This window comes from Canis lupus, chromosome 7 (assembly GCF_011100685.1).
Source record: "Canis lupus familiaris isolate Mischka breed German Shepherd chromosome 7, alternate assembly UU_Cfam_GSD_1.0, whole genome shotgun sequence".
Lineage (NCBI taxonomy): Eukaryota > Metazoa > Chordata > Mammalia > Carnivora > Canidae > Canis > Canis lupus.
Window position 1 is genome coordinate 720232 of NC_049228.1, and position 23045 is coordinate 743276.

The 23045-nt window shown below is 39.0% G+C and overlaps 1 protein-coding gene and 1 long non-coding RNA gene across 13 annotated transcripts in view; one reads left to right on the forward strand and one right to left on the reverse strand.

The window, feature by feature from the left end:
• The window catches only part of PPP1R12B (protein phosphatase 1 regulatory subunit 12B), a 205135-nt gene that overhangs the window by 82255 nt on the left and 99835 nt on the right, over window positions 1–23045 (reverse strand). For 11 of the 12 annotated variants that reach the window (XM_038541861.1, XM_038541860.1, XM_038541863.1 and 8 more), the window contains 5 exons: window positions 10284–10374; window positions 4117–4320; window positions 1854–2043; window positions 1651–1763; window positions 49–90 (listed from right to left, as the gene is read on the reverse strand). In XM_038541861.1, the coding sequence (XP_038397789.1) occupies window positions 49–90; window positions 1651–1763; window positions 1854–2043; window positions 4117–4320; window positions 10284–10374 (640 nt within the window). Of the gene's footprint in view, window positions 1–48; window positions 91–1650; window positions 1764–1853; window positions 2044–4116; window positions 4321–10283; window positions 10375–23045 lie in introns of those variants that run through there. The other variant, XR_005361781.1, reaches the window with a different exon arrangement.
• LOC111096579 lies at window positions 72–9829 on the forward strand. Its single transcript, XR_005361784.1, has 3 exons — window positions 72–153; window positions 1354–1471; window positions 9615–9829. It is a non-coding gene; the product is annotated as an uncharacterized LOC111096579 (long non-coding RNA).

The following is a 23045-nucleotide window of genomic DNA, read 5'->3' on the forward strand; positions in this document are numbered from 1 at the left end:
GAGAGAGGTTGAAGCAAAAGGGACATGCCTCACTGGCTTGCCACTTACCAGTGCTTCTTTTACTTCTTCAGAGACATCAGTTTCATCTTCCTGAAAGGAAGGAGGGAGAAAAACAAGAGGACCATGGTCACAGCCGTCCTTGAAAGCAACAAGGTCAGCTCCCATCAATTATGCATCCTGGCATTTCAAACGTGGGCAGTGAGAACTGACTGCCAAGTGATGCTCTGTTACTGATGCTTTTAACAGCCACCATAAGCAGACAGCTCTGGAACATCGCCTGTCATCAAAAATGTCAAATAAACATGGCAGGAAAGGAGTATCTTTAGAAAGGACAGGCTTTATTTCAACTCTATCAATAGTTATCAGTCTATTTGGTCCTATAAAAATGAGATACTTTTATCTTAAAAATAGTTTTTTTAATTTATTTTTTAAAGATTTATTTATTTTATGATAGACATAGAGAGAGAGAGAGAGAGAGGCAGAGACACAGGCAGAGGGAGAAGCAGGCTCCATGCCGGGAGCCCGATGCGGGACTCGATCCTGGGACTCCAGGATCACGTCCTGGGCCAAAGGCAGGCGCTAAACCGCTGAGCCACCCAGGGATCCCCTTAAAAATAGTTTCTAATAGATGACTATTACTGTTTCATTTCTGTCTCACTGAAAGGTTCATCTAATTTTCAAATAAAGTCACTGGTAGCAAAGGACCTCCTGATTCTTGGTCACTTGACTTTTAAAATGCCAAAATTGAGGGCATTGAGGGCAATGAGGGCACCTTGGTGGCTCAGTCAGTTAAGCATCTGCCTTTAGCTCAGGTCATGATCCCAGGGTCCTGGGATTGAGTCCTGCTTCAGGCTCTCTGCTCAATGGAGAGTCTGCTTCTCCCTCTGCCCTAACCCCCTGCTTGTATACTCTCTCTCTCTCCTCTCTCTCGCAAATAAATAAATAAATAAATAAATAAATAAAATCTTTTTAAAAATTAAAAAAAAAATGCCAATAACAAAGTTGAGGGAGATAGGTAAAGAAGAAGAGGGTGATTTAAAGTACTGAATGTGTGCTTGCAGTTAGTAAGCACTGGTATAGCTGTCTTTATTTTAAAGTCATAGTTTATCTGTTCTATATATATTTTTTTTCCTTCAAAAGAGTAAAACTGAGTCAGATGAACTTGTGTTACTAACAGATTTTACATTCCCTGAAATTCTTGTAATGCTCCTAAAATATTTTGTTAGAATTTTTGATTACATGTGATAATACTGTTGACTAACCAACCGCATGACTTTCTGAGAATATTAGGGAGAATTGCTGATGTTTGACAAGCTTATTCACTTGTTGTATTTGTTTATATGGTTGTTGTAGATTTCTGGCCTTTTCATTCATTCTTCACCACTTATCTCCTGAGTGCCTACTACATGCCTGGCACTGTTCTAGGCATGAGGCATCCAGCCAAGAATATACCAAAGGAGCCCCACCCTAGGTGAGTCCTTCTTCTTTTCTTTCCTTGGTAGTAGTTCTTGATAATCTGCAAGATTCATGGGACCACATGGAGCCCTTTCTCTTTTTTTGAACTCAACAAAAAGGACAGCATCCACAGGAACAAAAAGGATGGCATTAATGAGTAATGTGACATGTACTAGCACAGACCAATTCACTTACATCTTTTGTCCAGAAATTGATGCCTGTGCCTCGTCGTCGCTCCTTGGGCCGCCTCCTCTCACGGATGGACAGTCTATTAGAGGACTGATCATCCACATCTGCTTCTTCACTCTCTGGTCAGAGATAAAACAAAGTGTGATCTCAGGGACTGGGGGGGCATGTCCACTAAGGGGGGAGGCCGTATATTCTGAAGCTCTACACACCATTTTTGTCCATTTCCTTTGCAACTGCAGTGTTTGGGGTGGTCTCTGTGCTCTCAGAGTCAGGGACTGAAGATCTGCTTGTCCGTAGCAGATGGGAACTGGTGTAGAGAGAGGGTCTTGAGGCAGAAGGAGACACCGGTGTTGTGGATTTGTCTGGCTGAGCTGTATACCTCAGGCGACGATAGACAGGCTGGAAATAATCCACAGAATAAGATGGTAGAGGTCAAGTCCAACCAACGGATAAGGATAGCAGGCTTATTAAATATGGGCTTTATTTTTTTTAATATACCAAGAGGCTTCTTAATAGTAGATGCACAATAGATAGCTACTGAGGTGAACTAAAGTTAGTTAATTAGCCAGAAAGGAAATAACTTCTGGATTCCTATTCTGATAACACCATCACGCTGATAGTAGTAGCCCAGGAAACACAAACCTTGTTAATAAAAATCCCTTTGATTCTGGAATGAAAATAAGAAGGATGATGGCCTTTTTAAGAGGTAACAATGAAAGGGAAGGTTTATATAGAAAAATAAAAAGCCTGGGAATATGAAGAAATAATACAGAATTATCTGAAAACAGAGACCAAATATGAACATTCTACCAATTTCTGAAAACTCTACCAACCTGCCATAACCAGGCTTACTGAAACTTTAAAAACATTGCCATTTTCCACCTTGAATTTTCTCCCCAAGGAGAAAGAGTATGACAATAAGCCTTAACTTGGTTTATTGAAGATGCAGATAGAGAAATTCTTACTACATGTAGAGATTGTATACTTTTTGTTTATAAAGACAAGCAATAAAATATAGTAAACTCTAGAATCATAAAGAACTTGGTTCCAATTCTAGCTTCAGCATTTACTAGCTGTGTGGCCTTGAATAAGTTACTTAACTTCTCTGAGCCTCAGCTTTCTCTTATGTAAAATAGGGGTAATATCTTCCTCAGAGAGGTTTTTGAGGATTATACAAGATAATGTACATCAGGTGCTTAGGACAGTAGCGAGTAATAAGTAATCAATAAACAGTAGCTGACAGAACAAATAAACAAAGGAACCTCAGTTTATGTAGCCTAGCCATTCAGAACTGGAGCAAGGAGATTCCTTTCACCTCTGACTATGGTGATGGGAAAATTTATCATCCCAGTTGACACACTTCTGAGAGCGAAGATGAATGGTTACCAATAATTACACTAAGATAACAGGTGTAATTTGAACCATCTTAGGTAAACTAGGAGTTACGTTTACCCTAAATATTACCGTATACCTTTAACTACCAACTCCACTTATGGGAACGGAGGTTAAAAATAGTGACATCTTGTGGCAGAGGATTAAGGGGTGCTGCTTTGTAAACTCTTAGGTTTGTAGGGATTTAGAGAACAATATAATCATGGTGGAGAGAGTGCTCTGGGAGCCCGACTGCCTATGTGCAAGTTCCTGCTTAACCACTTGTCATCTGTGTGAAATGCCGGGCAAGTTACTTAACCTCTCTGTGACCTGATTTCTTCACATTTACAATATGAATAATAATACTGACCCCAGAGGGGAGTTTTGAGGATTAAATGGATTAATGCATATGAAATAGTTGAAATAAGGCCTGGTATAAAATAGACACTCAATAAATCCTCACATTTCTATTTGTGTTTTTATTATACTATAACCTCTCTCTTTAAAATGGAAAGATATCTTTAAATTTTTTTTTAATTTTTTTTATTTATTTATTTATGATAGTCACACAGAGAGAGAGGGAGAGGCAGAGACACAGGCAGAGGGAGAAGCAGGCTCCATGCACCGGAAGCCCGACGTGGGATTCGATCCCGGTCTCCAGGATCGTGCCCTGGGCCAAAGGCAGGCGCTAAACCGCTGCGCCACCTAGGGATCCCGAAAGATATCTTTAGTTAAAGAATACATTTAGTTAATGGAGCTTGTGGTTAAAATTTCACAATATGTACATACATCAAATCATCATGTACATAGTCTAAAATTAATAAAAGTTAGATGTCAATTCCATGTTACATGTCAACACCTCAACGGGATAAGACATAAGCATCAAATAACTCCAAGCACAAAACAATGACTGAAGGACAGATATCCTCTGAGTTCTTTCAGTCACACAGGCTTGCCAACTACAGACAGAGGTTAACAGAGCTCTCTCTGCGCTGGCTGTCCACTGCTACGTAGTGCTGTGCCTCAATTATCCATGAGGAGGCATTCCCCACGGCCACGACCCTGTTTTTAGCATAGTATGTGCCAGCAGAAGTGACTCACCTCTTCGTCCAGACTCCCGCTCCAGGGTTGACGGCCTTCACCAGCTTCCTTTGCTGGGACTGCTGGGGGCTCATGCTTCTCCGAGCTGCCCTCAAGCCCTTCGGTGCCTGTGGGCTTCTGGCCAGGCTGCTCCTGAGCTTGCCGTTCTGCTCTCGACCGGCTGAAAGTCCTTTCTGCTTCTTGAAGGTCCGTTAGCGTCACACCCTGGGAAAATGACAAAAGGTCAAGGAAGTTTCACCCTAACTGTTGAATAACCCTTGATAAATGGGCAGGGAGACTGCCTTCAACGTCTAATAGTATCAAATTCCAAATGAAGCTCCCAAAATGTATGAGGCCATTTCAAGAAAGATATGCTTAAAATAAACACCTCAGTGTGCAGAGTCCCAGCCTGAGTCCAGGTACATTTCAAATGTAATGCTTCAGCTTTTCCAATTTGAGTTCCAGAAAATAGGGCATCCCTGATGACTGCCTGTTGTAGACTTATTTCTCTCATACCCTTAGTTCTCAGTACCTTTATATGAAAGCTCCATACTCCCCAAGAGCAAATGGTTACCAAGAGAGATTCTCTGAATAGTGGATAATAAGAAAAACTTGATTTTACTTAGAAAAAGAAAAACCAGGCTCAAAAAGGTGAAAATTCAGAGGCAGGCTAGAACAGCAACAACAAAAACCAACCAACCAACCAACCAACCAACCAACAAGAATGACACCACTAAACTAGCTTTACTCTAAGATGATTTCTTTTTTTTTTTTTTTTTAAAGATTTTATTTATTTATTCATGACAGACACACAGAGAGAGAGAGGTAGAGACACAGGCAGAGGGAGAAGCAGGCTCCATGCAGGGAGCCTGACATGGGACTCGATCCCGGATCCCAGGATCACGACCTGAGCCAGAGGCAGGCACCCAACCACTGAGCCACCCGGGCATCCCTCTAAGATGATTTCCTAAGTAACTCCAGTAAAGTCACACAGAGACATTCCAACAATTGATATTTCCCTCAGGCTCTTAGGAGCAGCAGTATGGAAGAAAAGCAAGTGGGAGCCGTCTGCAGAAGAGAGGGGAAAGAGTTAGGGCTGGAGTGAGCGGACTCTAACTCGAGCATTTATGTGCTCAAGCCCTCAGGAGAAGAAAGTTCTGAAGCTGGAGGTAGTTAAGCACATAAGATTACTTGTTTTAACTATTCATAAATTTATTCACTCATTCTCTTAATAAATTATTAAGTGTCTTTAAGCATTGGAACTACAAAGACAAATAAATAATTGCTGCACTCAAGAACCTTTTAACCTAATGGAAAAGACATAAGAAAACAGATGAGTATAATGGAATGTTAAGTAATTAAGACAGAAACGTGATCCAGCAAATTCCACTTCTGAGTATTTACCCAAAAGAACTAAAAGCAGAGAATCAAAGAGATCGTTCGAACACCCATGCTCACAGCAATATTATTCACAATAGACAAAAGGTGTCCATCAGCAGGTGAATCAATCAGCAAACTATGGTCTAACCATACAATGGAATACATGGAGAAGGGAATATTACGCAGCCCTAAAAGGAATGACATTCTGACACATGCCACATGGACAAACCTTGAAGACATTATGTTAAGTGAAATAAGCCAGTCACCAAAGGACAAACACTGTATGATTCCACCTGTGTCAAGTACTTGGATTAGTCAAATTCATAGAAATAAGAAGCAAAATGGTGGTTGCCAGAAGCTGTGGGGAGGGGGAATTATTGCTGAATATGTAGAGTTTCACTTTGGGAAGATCAAAAATGTACTGGAGATGGATGGTGGTAATAGTTGCAAAATAATGTGAATGTACTTAATGTCACTGAACTGTACACTTAAAAAATGGTTAGAATGGCAAACTGCATGTTATGTATATTTTACCACAATAAATCAAACCAAACTAAAAAAATTATAGTCCATCCTGGTCCCACATTCTAAGAGGGGAAAACAGAGAAATAATCAAGTAAAAACAAAGTAAGAGCTATCATAGTTAACACAAAAGAAGGGCACTTAACTTATTTTGGGAAAGTAAGGGAAGAAAAGGGTACATTTGTGGCTATTTATAAAGTCCCTTTCTGGGGCACCTGGGTGGCTCAGGTGGTTAAGCGTCTACCCTTGGCTCAGGTCATGATCCCAGGGTCCTGGGATGGAGCCCCACGTCGGGCTCCCTGCTCAGTGGACTCTGCTCTCCCTCTCCCTCTGCCCCTCCCCCTGCTTGTGCTCCCTCCCTCTCTCTCAAATAAATACATAGTTAAAAAAAATAATAAAGTCCCTTTCTTCAGTCCTCAGCTCTCCTGCTTAACCTCTGTAGCATTTAAAACTGTTACCTTCAGCTTTTACCTGGAAACTGATTTTTCATGTACTCCTATGCTATTTCCTGGTTTACCTTTCATCTCTCTGGCTGCTCCTTTTAATTGTGCTTCATCAGCTTATCATCCTCTGCCTTTATTTTTTTTTAAATATTTTCTTGGGGATCCCTGGGTGGCGAAGCGGTTTGGCTCCTGCCTTTGGCCCAGGGCGCGATCCTGGAGTGCCGGGATCGAATCCCACATCGGGCTCCCGGTGCATGGAGCCTGCTTCTCCCTCTGCCTATGTCTCTGCCTCTCTCTCTCTCTCTGTGACTATCATAAATAAATTTAAAAAATTTTTTTTAAATTAAAAAAAAATATTTTCTTTATTTATTCATGAGAGACACAGAGAGAGAGAGAGGCAGAGATAGGCTGAGGGAGAAGCAGGCTCCATGCAGGAAGCCCGACGTGGGACTTGATCCCGGGACTCGGGGACCAGGCCCAGGCTGAAGGCAGGCGCTAAACCGCTGAGCCACCCAGGGATCCCCGATCCTCCACCTCCTTAATGCCAAGTCACAGCTTTCTCTCCCGTCTCCTTGCCATTGCATCCCGACTGAGTTCGTGGTCTTGTCCTCCTAGCTTGGACTACTGTGACAGCCTCCTAACAGGTCTTCTTGTTTCCTGCCTTGACAAACATACTTTTGCCGACCACTCCCATCAATTCTCTGCATGGTGATTTTTGCAAAATATAACACAGATCGGGGCATCTGTTAAGTGTCCAACTTTTATTTATTATTTATTATTATTTTTTTTTTTAGAGGGAGAGAGAGTGACTGAGCCATCCAGGTGCCCCATAGCCTCCGACTCTTGATCTCAGCTCAGGTCTTGATCTCAAAGTCATGAATTTAAGTCCCGTACTGGGCTCCACACTGGGCATGGAGAGTGTATATGTATATATAACATATAATAAATGTTATATAAAAAATACGTGTTATATAAAAAATATTTTTATAAACGCAGGTTATATCAGACTCTTCTGCACTTCAATGGCTCCCTTAGGGATTTTTTTTTTATTTTAAAGATTTTATCCATTTATTCATGAGAGACACAGAGAAAGGGGCAGAGACACAGGCAGAGGGAGAAGCAAGCTCCATGCAGGGAGCCGGATGTGGGACTCGATCCCAGGACCCCAGGGTTACGCCCTGGGCCGAAGGCAGATGCTCAGACACTGAGCTACCCAGGGATCCTGAACCTGAATTGAAATAAAATTTTAAAAAGTAAAAGGATAAGGCAGATCTATAAAAAAATAAAAAATAATAAAAAATTAAAAAACAAAGCAGAAACAGACCTATAAATACAGAAAATAAACTTGTGGTTAAAAAAAAACAAAAACAAAAACAAAAACAAAAAACAAACAAAAAAAAAACTTGTGGTTACCAGAGGTGAGATTGTAACTAATATAACATTATATGGCAACTATACTTCAATAAAACAATAAATAAATTTTATAAACTTATAATTAAATTACATTAAAAGTAAAGGTAACAAATTCTAAAAAAAAAAAAGAAAATCTTTATTGAAGGAGCAGCTGAGTGGCTCAGCTGGTTCAGTGTCCAACTCTTGCTTTTGGCTCAGGTCATGACCTCAGGGTCCTGAGATCAAGCTCTGGGCTCAGCAGGGAGTCTGCTTAACATTCTTTCTCTTCCTCTCCCTCTGCTCCTTCCTCCACCCTGTGCATGTACACACACTCTCTCTAATAAACAAATAAATCTTTAAAATAGATAACTTTATTGAAACCTAACTCCCATATTATAAAAACTACCCTTCTAAAGTATAGGCATACTCAGAGATACTGAGGGTCTGGTTCCAGACCACCATGATAAAGTGCGTATCACAATATAGTGATCGCAAATATAAGTTTTTTGGTTTCCTGGTACACATAAAAGTTATGCTTACACTATGCGGTGGTCTATTACGTGTGCAATAGCATTATGTCCAAACAACAATGTACACACTTTAATTAAAAAATACTTTACTGCTAAAAAATGCTAGCCATCATCTGAGATCTCAGGGAGTCATTGTCTTTTTGCTGGTGGAGGATCCTGCCTTTATGTTAATGGCTGCTGACTGATAAGGGTGGCTGTGGCAATTTCTTACAATGCAACCACAATGAAGAAAATGTGCCACATTGCTTGATTCTTGCTTTCATGAACAATTTCTTGATAGCGTATACGATGCTGTTTGACAGCATTTTACACCCACAGAACTGCTTTCAAAACTGGAGTCAATCCTCTCAAACCCTGCCACTTCTTTATCAACTAAGTTTACATAATATTCTAAATTCTTTGTCATCATTTCAACAATCTTCACAGCATCTTCACCAGGAGCAGGTTCCATCTCAAGAAACAACTTTTTCTGCTTGTCCGTAAGAAGCAACTTCTCACCTGTTTATGTTTGACCGTGACACTGTAGCCATTCAGTCCCATCTTCAGGCTCCACTGCTAATTCTAGTCCCCCTGCTATTTCCACCACAACTGCAGTGACATCCCCCACTGAACTCTGAACTTTCAATTTGTTAAAAAAAAAAAAAAAAAAAAAAAAAAAGCAGTATCTGTGAAGGGCAATGAGGTATGCCTGTATAGTTCCGTGGTTTTAGCATATTCAGAGCTGTGCAACCATCATCACCATCTCATTCCAGAATATTTCATCACCTCAAAAAGAAACTCCACATCCATCAGCAGTCACTCCCATTCCTCCCTCTCCCCGCCCCTGCAGCCACTAATCTATTTTCTTTTCTTTTTCTTTTTTTAGAGAGAGTGAGAGTGAGGGGGGGAGGGGCAGAAGGAGACGGAGAGAGAAAATCTTAGGTAGGCTCCATGTCTAGCACAGAGCCTGCTGAATGACCCTGAGCTCATTACCTGCGCTGAAATCAAGAGTTGGACGCTTATCTGACTGAACTACCCAGATACCTCTCTAATCTATTTTCTATTTCTTTGGCTTTGCCTATTGTGGATATTTTCAGATAAATGGAATCATCTCTGATTTCTTTCACTTAACATGTTTTCCTAAGGTTCATGCACATTGCAGCATTAGCATGTATCAGGGCACTTCTTTTTATTACCAAATAAAATTCTATTATATGGATACTTTGTTTATCCATTCCTTTGTTAATGGAAATTTGTTTTCTTTTTTCCCCAGTTATGCTAACTGCTTAATTTATTTGGTCTGCTCGACGGCTCAGCCTATGCCCACCACTGCTACATCTGCTGAGAATAGCTGAGGCACACTTAGCCACACAAGGCTAAACCTTGCTGCTGCTGAGAGCTCAGGATTCAACCCTACAGCAAGCTTGCAAACTCCACACATGCGTAGTGGATGTCTACATAGCAAGTCCACTCTGGCCAGAGTTCAAAGATAACACTGAATTTGGAATTTAGGCTATTGTGAATAATGCTGTTATAAACATCTATGTACAAGTTTTTGTGTGGACATGTATTTTCATTTCTCTCGACTATATACCTAAGAGGAGAAGTGATGGGTCACATGGTAACTGTAATATATACAACAATTTAAGGAACTGCCAAACTCTTCTCCTTTAGGGATTCTCAAGAATGTAGCTTTGTAAACACAAAAGGAATGAGTAATCTTGCAAAGGAAAGGAGATAAACCTGTTCTGAGCCTGGAGACATAAAAGTGAGTGTGGGTAGATGTAGCTATAAATTTATCTGATACTCTGTAGTGTAAGACTTAACACAAGTGAAAACTTTTACAACAGCGGCTGGAATAAGGCGCTCATCTTAAGATTTTTTAATTGTACTTCCAACAGAAAGGTAGACAAAATGACATAAAAAAGAAGGTCACACTCACTTGAGTAGACCTTCGAGTCTGCCGAGCTTGTCTGGAGCGTGCTTTCCGTAAAGACTCTGCTTCCTCATCCCGTACAGGAGTCAGATACGACCTGTAGAGAAAAAAAAGTAACAGCACAAGTAAGACCCTTGCTGCACGTACTTGAGGCATGACAAGGTACTTCCACATACTGAAGTGATTTCTACATCTAAAAATGAACTTGCACACAATCAAAATGATAGAAATGCTATCAGTGAAAACTGCATAATCCAAGACATTACTTATACATGTATTACTCTTCATGCAGAATTATGTCATTTGTAAAATGAGAATTTCATTTCTTCTTTCCATATCCTTACAATTTTTCTTTTCTTGCTTTAATGCTCTGGCTAGAACCTCCAGGACATGTTGAAAAGGAGTGACAGCAGGAAGTTTCCATGCTTTGTTCTTGCCTTCAGAGAGAAAGCATTCAGCAATTTATCACTGTGATGTCTACTGCGCTGCTTCTCAAGTTCAATCTATTCCTTTCCATTCCAATTGGAATAGGCTAAGAGGTTTTTTTGTTAGTGGTTCTGGTTTTTAATCATTAGGGTGTGTCAAACTTATCACATGCTTTTCTTCCCCATATACTGAGATTTTTATCATTTTCCATCTTTTTTCTATTAATATGGTGAATCACACCGAGTAATTTTTGAATGACAATGTAAGAGTGGATTCTTAGGATAAGCTCAACTTGGCCATGACTGTATCATCATCTTTTTAAAAAAAATATTTATTTTATTTCATTTTTTAAAGGTAAGCTGTATACTCAACATGGGGTTTGAACTTACAACCCTGAGATCAAGAGTTGCATGCTCTACTGACTGAGCCAGCCAAGCACCTCTATATGTAGATTTATTTTATACAGATTCAGTATTATTTAGTTTACGATTTCTGCATCCATATTTATTAGAGAAATTAGCCTATTATTTCCCTTCTTATAATAACCTAACCAGGTCTGGGAATTAAGATTATAGAAGTTGAAAGCGTTTTCTCCTTGTCTACTTTAAGATTTTATTTGTTTATTTGACAGAGAGAGAGAGGCAGGGGGACTGGCAGGCAGAGGGAGGGAGAAGCAGGCTCCCCATCAAGCAGGGAATCCAATGCAGGGCTTGATCTCAGAACCCTGGGATCAGGACCCAAGCTAAAGGCGAATGCTTAACTGAGCCACCCAGGTGCCCCTCCTTGTTTATTTTCTATAAGAATTTGTGTAAGATTAAGGTTGTTTCCTCCTTAAACAGTGAAGTGCACCAATGAAGCCATCTGGATTTTATAGGAGGGTTTTAAATAAGGGGTTAATTTCTTTAATTGATTCAGGCCTATAGGATTTTGACGGATTCTTGTCTCACATTAGATCTTTCATCCATTTTGAGTTTATCTTTGTGTCTGGTGTAAGAGAATGGTCTAGTTTCATTCTTCTGCATGTGACTCTCCAATTTTCCCAGCACCATTTATTGAAGAGACTGTCCTTTTTCCAGTGGATAGGCTTTCCTGCTTTGTCGAATATTAGTTGACCATAGAGTTGAGGGCCCATTTCTGGGTTCTCTGTTCTGTTCCATTGATCTATGTTTTTGTCCCAGTACCACTCTGTCTTGATGATCACAGCTTTGTAGTACAACCTGAAATCCGGCATTGTGATGACCCCGGCTCTGGTTTTCTTTTTCAATATTCCCCTGGCTATTCGGGGTCTTTTCTGATTCCACACAAATCTTAAGATTAACTCCAGGGTATTTTGATGGGGATTGCATTGAATGTGTAAATTGCCCTGGGTAACACAGACATTTTCACAATATTAATATATTATTAATATATTATACATATTAATCCTTCCAATCCATGAGCATGGAATATTTTTCCATCTCTTTGTGTCTTTCTCAATTTCTTTCATAAGTGTTCTGTAGTTTTTAGGGTATAGATTCTTTACCTCTTTGGTTAGATTTATTCCTAGGTATCTTACGCTTTTGGGTGCAATTATAAATGGGATTGACTCCTTAATTTCTCTCTTCTGTCTCATTGTTAGTGTATAGAAATGCCACTGATTTCTGGGCACTGATTTTGTATCCCGCCACAGTGCCTAGTCAGATTTCCTGTTTTGGTATTATTTGTCAAAAAACTTAATATTTTTACATTTAGTGGCACAAAACTATTCATAATATTCTTATATATTTTAATTATCATTTTAGTATCTGTAGCAATGATTCTCAATTTTTTGGTCTCAGAGCCCTTTTACATTTTTAAAAATTACTGATGTCTTCCAAAGAGCTTTTGTTTATGTACATCTCTTAATATTTACCCTTAGCAGAAATTCATACTGAGAAATTAAAAAAAAATGCACTAATGCATTTAAAAATAATAGACCTATTACAAAAAGTTCCATGAATAACATCTCTTATGAAAAGTAACTATTATCTAAAACAAATTTAATAAGTGTTGTATTACATTTTTATAATTTTCTTTAATGTTAGCTTAATTGAAGAGAGCCAGAATTTCATACATGCTTCATTCAATATGTTGCAAAATGGTGTTTCAGTTAAAATATATAAAGAATATACAGTCTTATGTAAGTCTATAATTGGAAAAGCCAGGAGTATTATAATAGCCTTTTTAGATAATTATGGATATTCTTCTTGGATACTATACTAAATCATGAGTGGTAGTTTCTTAAATGTTAGTAGCAATGTGGAATCTGAAACCATATTAATTGACTGTTCATACTCTGTTACACTGAAATCTATTGGTCTATCTTGCACTTTGAATGGACCTTCTTAGCCATGCATAACTTTGGGTCATTGCACATTGGTCATGTGGAAAACACTGGTGCAGATCTTCCAAATGTTAACACATTTCATTATAGAATAATAATTTTATAAATCACATTCTGTAACATGGGGGGGGGGTAAGCTCCTTGACATTGGCCGTGCAATGATTTTTTTTTTTTTTTTTTTGACATCAAAAGCAAAGGCAACTGAAGCAAAAATAAATAAGCGGGACTGTATCAAACTGAAAAGCTTCTGCACAGCAAAGCAAATCATCAACAAAATGAAAAGGTGACTTACAGAATGGAAGAAAATATTAGCAAATCATAGAACTGATAAGGGGTTAATATCCAAAATAGATAAAGAACTCATATAAAACATTAGGGAAAAAAATCTGATCTCACTTAAATGTGCAATCTTAAAAAACAAAAACTCATAGATATGGAGAACTGATTTGTGGTTAATGGAGGCAGGGAGAACAGGGTGGGCAAAGTAGGTGAAGGTGCTCAAAAGGTACACAATTTCGTTTACAAGATTAGTAAATCCTTGGTATATAATGTACAATATGGTGCCTACAATTAACAATGCTGTATTATATACTTACAAGTTGCTAGCCGAGTAACTTCAAAAGTTCTTATCATGAGAAAAAAATTATAATTAAGTGTGATGATGGATGTTATATTACTTGTTGTAATAATTGTTTTGTAATATATTCATTAAATCATTATGTTGTATACCTAAAACTAATATAATGATATGTCAATGGTATCTCAATTAAAAAATTATAGAAAAATAAAACAAAAAAATCACATTCTTTAATATCACCTTTGATCTTAGGACAGTCTTTAAATATTGGGAAGTAGTCAATTATACCACTCTTAGTAGCAGAAATAAGTTTTCCAAAATTTTAACTTCTTGAAATTTAAAACTTTATGAATGGCAACAAATACTTTGTGACAAGTTCACTTTGTTCATTTTCAAGAACATATCTGCCAAGAACCCAAGTCTAAATGATCATAGTCTGCCCAGTCATTCTTTCAAGTAAAAAATGGTATTCCAGGAAAAAAAGCAGCTAATTCTTCTTTTTTCTTCCTCTGCACTCCAATTCTACTTATGTTAGACTTTTATTGGTCATGCCCTATTTCTTTACTATGCTTTTTCTGTATTTGCCATCCTTTTCTCTCTCTGGATATTTTCATTCTCTTTCTTTTTTAAGTTTTATTTATACATGTAACTTCTACCTACACCCAATGTGGGGCTTGAACTCACAACCCCAAATTGAGAGTTGCACACTCTTCCAACTGAGCCAGCTGGGCATCTCATTTTAGATAATTTCTACTGTCCATCTGGTTAGTTTAATAATCTTCTCTTCAGTTGGTCTACTATAAACTCACCAGTTGAATTTTGAATGAGTTATTTAGATTTTTAAATTTAAATTTTTGGTTTTAGGATTCCCATTTGATTCTTTACAAAATAAATTGCAGTTCTCTGTTAAATTTTCCATCTTCCAATTTCTTGAGTAACCATAATTATTTTAAAGTCTATGTCTGATAACATCAATATCTGGCTCTGCTCTTACTGTTTGTTTTTTCCTCTTGGTTTTTTAGTAAATCAGTCTTATTTCTTGGTATGTCTGCTAATTTCTAAAAAAAAAAGAAAAAAAACCCACACTTTTTTTTACACTTGAATACACGTCTTTACTAGGGAAATTTTAAGTGCATATACATCTTCTCATCAATATGACTTCAAAGTAAAAATAACTGTTTCTTAAAAAGAGTTGTTACTTGTTTAAAAAAAAAAAAAAGCACACTGCATGCAGGAAGCTGCCTTCTCTTGGATGATTCTCACATTATATGGGAGATGCAATTTAAACAATACAAAATACACTATTCATCACATTTAACACTGAACCCATCCCTGCTCAGACATTGAGAGTCCAGGAAGGTTGAGAATAACTGCCAAACATTTTTAATAAGACGATATTCTTTTCCTCTTGCAGTTAGGTTAAGGAAATAATTCTCAAACTTTCATCTACATCAGAATTTCTTAGGGAGCTTGTGAAATACAAATTGTTAGGCCCCACCCCCAGAAGTCCTGATTCAGTATGTCTGGAGTAGGTTTGCGTTTCTAATTAGGGCTCTGTGATGCTTCTGACCTGGAGACCATTCTTTGAGAACTACAGGGTCAAGGCAAATGATCCTCATCTACCTTGAGATGGAGCTGACTAGAAACTAGCCTTCAGTCTTTGCAAGGGCTGGTCTATTTCTGGGAAGCCTTTAGTTCTAGAATGTAGTCCTTCAGTGGTCTCAGATGAATGTATGGGGTCCCACTTCCTGAACTCCAGTTTTTGTTCCCTCAGCTCCATGAGACTATTGAAAATCCTGCCCAGTTTCTTAGTCTTGTAGCTATGGCTTTATTAATCAGCAAATGCCTCAAGTGGGAAAGCACAGCCAAATGTTGGGTTCACCTCTTTATGACTTCCTTCTCTCCAGGATCTTGATCCCTCAAGTCCTCATTTTCTTAATAACTCTCCAATACCTTCAAAGATACTTTCTAATATCTACCCAGTTTTCCTATTTATTCTCAGTGGGAGAGTTTGTCTAATAAAAGATAATACTAGGGATCCCTGGATGGCTCAGTGGTTTGGTGCCTGCCTTCGGCTCAGGGCGTGATCCTGGAGACCCGGGATCGAGTCCCACATCGGGCTCCCTGCATGGAGCCTGCTTCTCCCTCTGCCTGTCTCTCTGCCTCTCTCTCTCTCTCTCTCTCTGTGTGTGTGTGTATCTCTTGTGAATAAATAAATAGAATCTTAAAAAAAAAAGAAATGCAAGAATAGCAGGATTAAAAAAAAAAAAAAAAGATATACTATATCCTGAAGCAGAAGTCTCCAACCAAGCTATATTTTAACAGTCACACTTTTCCTCTCAATGTGTATTAGTAAATTGAAATTTTCTTTTTTTTTTGCTCTTTCTGTGAAACATCTGAACCATCCAAGAAATCTGAGCGCTACACAATTCCTTATTGCTATGAAAAAAAGATACGTCTGTGTTCACAAAACAGTACAGTAGAAAGTATAGCAGAAGCCGTGGGTTTACATCTATTTCGGCTTTCTGACATCCAGATAAAAGTAGGCTAACATCCCCAACTCAGTGGTAGAGAAAGGAATCCAATGCCAAAATACTTTGATTACCATATCTGTCTATGTGTTTCCTAGAGGGCAGGTAGCATTTTTTTTTTTTTTGTATTTGCTAAGACCTTGAGGTTACATAATCAGTGGAATTCAAATAATTACAGAGAATTAGCATGACCTCACAAAAATAATTTGTTCTCTGCATGTTCAATTCATAGGGACCCTTTATATACTTAGATGGACTAGTTTTATCTTAAGAAGCTGTGCAAAAGGGGGATCCCTGGGTAGCTCAGCAGTTTAGCGCCTGCCTTTGGCCCAGGGCGCGATCCTGGAGTCCCGGGATCGAGTCCCACGTCAGGCTCCTGGCATGGAGCCTGCTTCTCCCTCTGCATGTGTCTCTGCCTCTCTCTCTGTGTGTGTCTATCATAAATAAATAAATCTTAAAAAAAGAAGCTGTGCAAAATGCCCAGTAAATCACTAGTGAACCTGAAGAAAGTCACAATAAATAATAATAGAAGACCTAAAATACCTTCTGATAACAACAGTGTCGTGATAAAGTATCCTGACGGGAATCAAACTGCCTGGTTTGAACACTGGCTCAACTTCCTTGCTAAATGATCTTGGATGAAATATTTAAGTACTCTAAACCCAAGCTTCTCATATGATGAAGATATTAACAGCTGTAACAGATATTAGCAGGTACAGACAGGATTCTTGTAAAGCTCAAATAAAACACATAAAGCACCTAGAACACTAGCTGGCACATAGAAAGTACTCAGCGCGGCTTGATTGCTGCTGCAATGTGTCCCACTACATTATTTTCATCAACACATTCAAAGCTCACTAGTGGTAATTTGGAAAAGAAAGGCTGCGAGAGTACTGTAACACCCAACCCATCTAAACTAATAAAAGAGTTCCCCTTAATTATTTTTACCAGAAATGGATAATTCATTTGGAAGAGGTCTTAATTCCCTTGAAAATATCCCCTAGAAAGGTTCAAAGGGCTACCTAAAAAAATGTAAAACTACTGTAAGGGGAAGAATGAAAGAATCTCCATGATCTCCAAGGCAAGAACAAAGCTGTTTTCCCTGGAATTTTGAGAGAATAAAATTTTGTCTGGAATAAGAAACTGGTTTTTTAAATAGCTTTAAGGAGTCTTGTTTCTAAAATCTCTACTGATGAGAGAGGGTACTTACATGGTTAGTCTCAAACAGGGAAGGACCATGGTCATTAATTACAGAATATCTCACGGCCTTGTAAGACAGCTTGTCATTCCCTGGACTGTATCCTATGTATAAGGATATGGGAACAAAGGTATTCCAGAAAGGCCAAAAAGAAACTGCTTTGATATTAATCTCGAAGCATACAGAGATAGCTTTAGGGGAGGGAGACAGAGGATTAACAGACTCATAAACCCGTGGCTAAAGACTTTATGGCTTCAAGAAGTCATCTGATCTAATCCCAAGACTTCAGCTAGAGATGACAAATTCCTATCTTAAAGATGAGTTGATATAAGCCTAAGCTCACAATGCTGTTCAGCCACAGGCCTAAAGGGACCATTAACCATGGTCTCTGCTTCTAGTACAGCGTTTCTTACATTGCACCACTGAGATGCAAACTATTTCTTCACAACTCATACCATGGTATGCTAATTATGTAGATTTATGAAGCAAGATATTTCTTTCTCCAAATCTAGCAGTATCAGGAATTGGTGAATAAAGACATCTTGCATTAGACTTTTCCTATCTTCCCCTGATGGTTTCCCAAAAGTATGCCATAATCAACACTCTATCTGGGGAAAGAGTGATTTTTACATTTTCAGAGGTTGCCACCAACATGCTATAAAGCTGTCATGAACAAAATACAAGTGAGAGGTGATATGAAGGACCTAAGTCTCTTTCAGAGGATATGTTGACTCTACAGTTGCTAGGGCCCTAGCGGGTAGGTTTTAGTTCAAGTTTTCCTTGCTATTTCCAGTTGGGTATGGGATGCTAACACTGTGGTACAGCAGAAAGAACAGGTACTGGGTTCTAGTTTCGGTTCTGCCATTAACTACTTGCTTCACCTGAAAGAGAATCACTTAATTTCTTGGTACCTTAGTTTCTTCACTTACAAAATAAAGGGTAAGTCTATAGTTTTAAGGTCCCATGTTGCTTTAAACTCTAGTGAATCCATAATTATATGCTGATTCTGGACAAACAGTCTCTAAGTCTTTTCACTAAAATGTCCATTATTCATTGGTTCTGGTCAAATACTAAATTTCCTATATTCTGTAGGTCACTTGTTGTAGTATGGTCCAACGAACTTCGTATGATAATGGAAAAGTTGTATACCTTCAGAGTCCAATATGGTAGGTAGCTGCTGGTCACAGCACACTTTAGGTGACTACCGAGCACCTAAAATGTGGTAGAGGAAATGAATTTTTAATCTTATTTAATTTTTAATTAACTTAAATCTAAATAGCCACTCACGGCGACTGGCTACCATATTGGAAAGCACAGCTCCAGAAGACTGGAGAATCCAATTAAGAGACATTATCACCGTGCTCTCTCCTTAAACCTGAAAACAGATTCAGCCCATATAACATAAGCCTAACAGAATGCAGGCTGTCAGCCAGTGAAGTTTAAAACCAATTGATCTTATTTAATTTCCAGAGATTAAGTTCCCATTTTTCTTCTGTGCTTCTCAGAGGCATTATTACATTGATTTTGCGTTTTTACATGTGGCGCTTTAAAGTCATACAACGTAGTGCTGGGGCTCCTACCTTTAAGATATTTATAGATACAGCAAATAGGAAGAAGCTCACAGATACGGCACACTTCAGAGATACTTTCTTCCTAATGGCAGCATTTACTCTCTGCTAACCCCAGATTCCTTACCCCGTACCCCCCTACATTCCCTCTGCCCCCTTTATAAAGAGAGCGCCAAGAAAACAGACTATTACCTCCTCGAGCAGGCCTGCATAGCAGAATGAAGGTCAAAAGATGTGTGGAGACGAATAGCAAGAAAGGTAAGTGGCTGCTGGGCAAGACTGCAGTCTCAGCACCCGGTCTCCCTTGGAAACTAGAAAAGGCTTGCACTTCCACTGCTATCCAGCAAGCCAGAGGCAAAGCTTGCAATTTGCTAAGAACCTGCTGCTAAGAAGGAGGAGGAGAAGAAAGGGGAGGAGAAAAGGCGAGGAAGGCAAAAATCTTGGGGCTTGGCAGAGCCAATGCTGCTAATAGTGCCCAAAATACCATTCCATTAGATGCATATTTTATAACACTGTACCAAACCAATCGATACTACTTCTCATTTCATAGACAGGGGAGGGGGAGGAATGCTCCTTCATGTGAAAGAAGACAGAGCAAGAGAGACACTGCATTCTTACTCTGGATATTATTTCATCTGCCCTTGGGCTATCCTAGTTGCTGTGTCTATCCAAGTGAGCTGTAAATACTGCTTAGTAGAGGCTCAGGCCTAGCCCACTGGCAAAGGCCAACAGGTAGAGGCAGACAAAAAAGAACACATGTGGGGAAGACAGACAAATGTGGGGACAAATTTCAGATCTGGCATAAATGGGTTAAAGCTAAACACAGGGAGACTAAGTACTGCTCAAGTCGATAAGCTACCTACAGATTAGGAAGACTTCCAGATATGATATGTGTCACATATCAGGATATGATCTGATTTCATAGTTTAAGGACAATTCTATTCAAGTGCTCATGTGACATATTTTCCTCTCTAATTCAACACTGAGATCAGAGCTAAAGCTTAAGCAAGGAATCAAAGCTCCACTATGCAGAATAATTATTTTTAAAAAAAGAGGGAGAAAAAAAAAAAGAGGGAGGATTTCCCTCAGCTAAACAAAGCATTTCTTGAATCCTCTAGGCCAGTGGTTCTCAACAGGGAACAATTTTGTCCCCCAGGGGGGCAGCAACAAAGAATTATCTGGACCCAAATATCAACAGCGCCAAGTCTGCAAACTTCCTGTAAAGGGTCAGATAGCATATATTCCAGGCTTCACAAGGCCGTGGAACAACTCCATGTAGTGCCAAAGCAGTGACAGACAATACAGCAACCAAGGGGCGAGGCTGTGTGCCTACTGCTTGCTGTGCTGCAGGCGCAGGGTTGAGCAGTTGCAACAGAGACCATGTGGCCCATAAACCCCCCAAAATGCTGACCCCTGCTCTAACCTCTGAAGTTATATAGCACCGAACTACAGCTTAGAGAATTCTGTCTGCTTTACAAACAATGTGAGTCTGGTGTTCCTGTGACCTACCTTTGATAAGTACTATATTGCCTCGAATTCTTGTGCCTCTGAACATTTGTTCCATTAAAAATACTCCAGTTTCAAGTGCCAAAGCCACCTTTACAAATGACAATGTTTTACTTATTTAGGTCACTCTACAGTTAGTTCATTGGTCAAAACAGGTGTTAGGGATGCCAAGAATGGCAGATTCAGCCACCAAAAGTGCAAGTGCTGCTTTATTTCATGCCCACAGGCTGTACCAACTGGACTTGGCCAACTGTCTAGAATGTTTATCACCAGCTACAAAATAGACCAGGTCAAATTCAGCACCACCACTGAATTTTTTTAAAGAAGAATATTCAAGAAAGTCAACACACAAAATATTCATGGAAATAATCCAAATATAAAACAACAGGGGGGGAACCACTGAATAGACTAAGGAACTTTCATATGACAGAATCTATATAGACATTAGAAGACAAACTACTACAAATACGTAACTTGCAAAACATTAGTATCTTGAATATGTAAAGAACTTATACCAATTTTAAAAAGGTGCAAAAAATCCAAAAGTAATAACAAAGTGTATAATCAAGGAATTTACAAAACAGGAAACCCCAAAAGCCTATAAACATAAGAGATGATGTTCAGTTTCACTTAATGATCATGAAATGCCAATTAAAACAAGGAGAAACCACTTCCATCTTCCTTTGATTCTCAAAAGCAAAAATCACTGACATTATCAAGTACAACATTAGTTGTAAAGTAGAAGCTCTCATACGTTGCTAGTGAGAATGTAAACAGGAGAGCAATCTGGCATCTCAAGTAAAGAGGTACTCACTCTTTAGATCCAGAAATTCCACTTGAAAATTAATACCCTTGAGAAACTGTTACATGTTTAGATAAGGAAACATGAACAAGAATGTACACAGCAGCACAGCAGAATAATTAGCATTAACGAAAACAGAGAGAGAGAGAGAAAGAAAATGACCTAAATGACCATTAGTAGAAAAAACCAAAACCAAACTGTGGTGCATCTACACAATGGACCAAAATGAACAAAAGAATGCTATGAAAAAACAGGTTTCAGAATGATGTGTGCAGAATGATACAATTTATATAAGGAACAAAAACATGTAAAAGCAGTAATATGTGTGTACATAGAAACAGAATAGTAACTAATAAAAATGTGCAAATCACAAAAACACCAAATTCAGTATAGTGACTACCTCTAGCTAGGGAGGGAGTCGGGGATGAAAGCGAGACTTACGCAAGGGGTTTAACTGTATTTTTAATATTTTATTTAAAAAAATAGTGAAGCTAATATAGCCAGGACTTATTTGAGCCAGAAAATAGATATGTTGGGTATTTGTGTAGTATTTAATAATATTTTAGTAAGAAAAAAAACTACAGGGGCACCTGGGTGGCTCAGTGGTTGGGCATCTGCCTTTGGCTCGGGGTGTGATCCTGGAGACCTGGGATCGAGTCCTGCATCAGGCTCCCTGCATGGGGTCTGCTTCTCCCTCTGCCTGGGTCTCTGTCTCTGTTTCTCTGTGTCTCTTATGAATAAATAAATAAAATCTTAAAAAAAAAAAAAAGCTACAGTATAATCTCAAAATCAACACAACATATGAAGATATTAGCAGGGATATGGCTCATGGGAAGACTATGGATAAATAACTATTTCCTATTTAAAATATGTGCATTGTGGAAACTTATAAACTTTAAAGGCTTTAAAGATTTTATTTATTTATTTTAGAGAGAGAGCATGCATGTTCTCAAGTGGTGGCAGGGGCAAAGGGGGAGGGAGAGGGACAAGCAGACTCTGTGCTGAGAAGGGGGGGCCTCCATCTCACAGGGACCTGAGATCACAACCTGAGCTGATATCAAGTCAGATGCTTCACTGACTGTGCTACCTAGGCATCTCAAACTTTAAAAACTGATCATTAATATTCAAAGAATTGTTTTAAACAAAACGATGTATTTATATTTACACTTAGAAAAAAACCTTTATTATCATATTTGGCAGTGATATAGAACGCACAGGTACTTTTTAGGATATACTACCATAATATTTATATTATCAGGGGAAAAAAAAAAAAGCCCTTTGGTCAGCCTTAGGACAGAGAGGGTGCCAGCATTTAGGTTCAAGAAGGTGGAGAAAGGAGCTCCAGCCCATGTAAGGAGGGGATTAGGAACAGGCCTGTGTTAGCACCGGGTGGGCTCTACATACTAAGGTCCGTAGACTCACAGACTCCTCCCACCCACTCCAGAAACGGGTCTCCAGCTGCTGGCATCACTAGCATGGTCTTCTTCAGGAAAAAGGGGGCACCTGGGAAGTAGGAAAGCACTCAAACCTGTGTTTTTCAACCTTTACTGAACAGTAACCTACTTATGACAACCAGATTTAAACTGTCTTCTCTTCCCAGAAAAAAAAAAAAAAAGCAATTATGTATAACAAAATTTTTGCTAGCAATTTCAGAGATTTCTGGGCTTTCCTGAAGTATGGGCTAACAAGAGAAGGGTTGGGATGCCTGGGTGGCTCCCTGGTTGAGCGTCTGCCTTTGGCTGAAGGCCTGATCCCAGGGTCCTGGGATCGAGTCCCACATCAGGCTCCCCACAGGGAG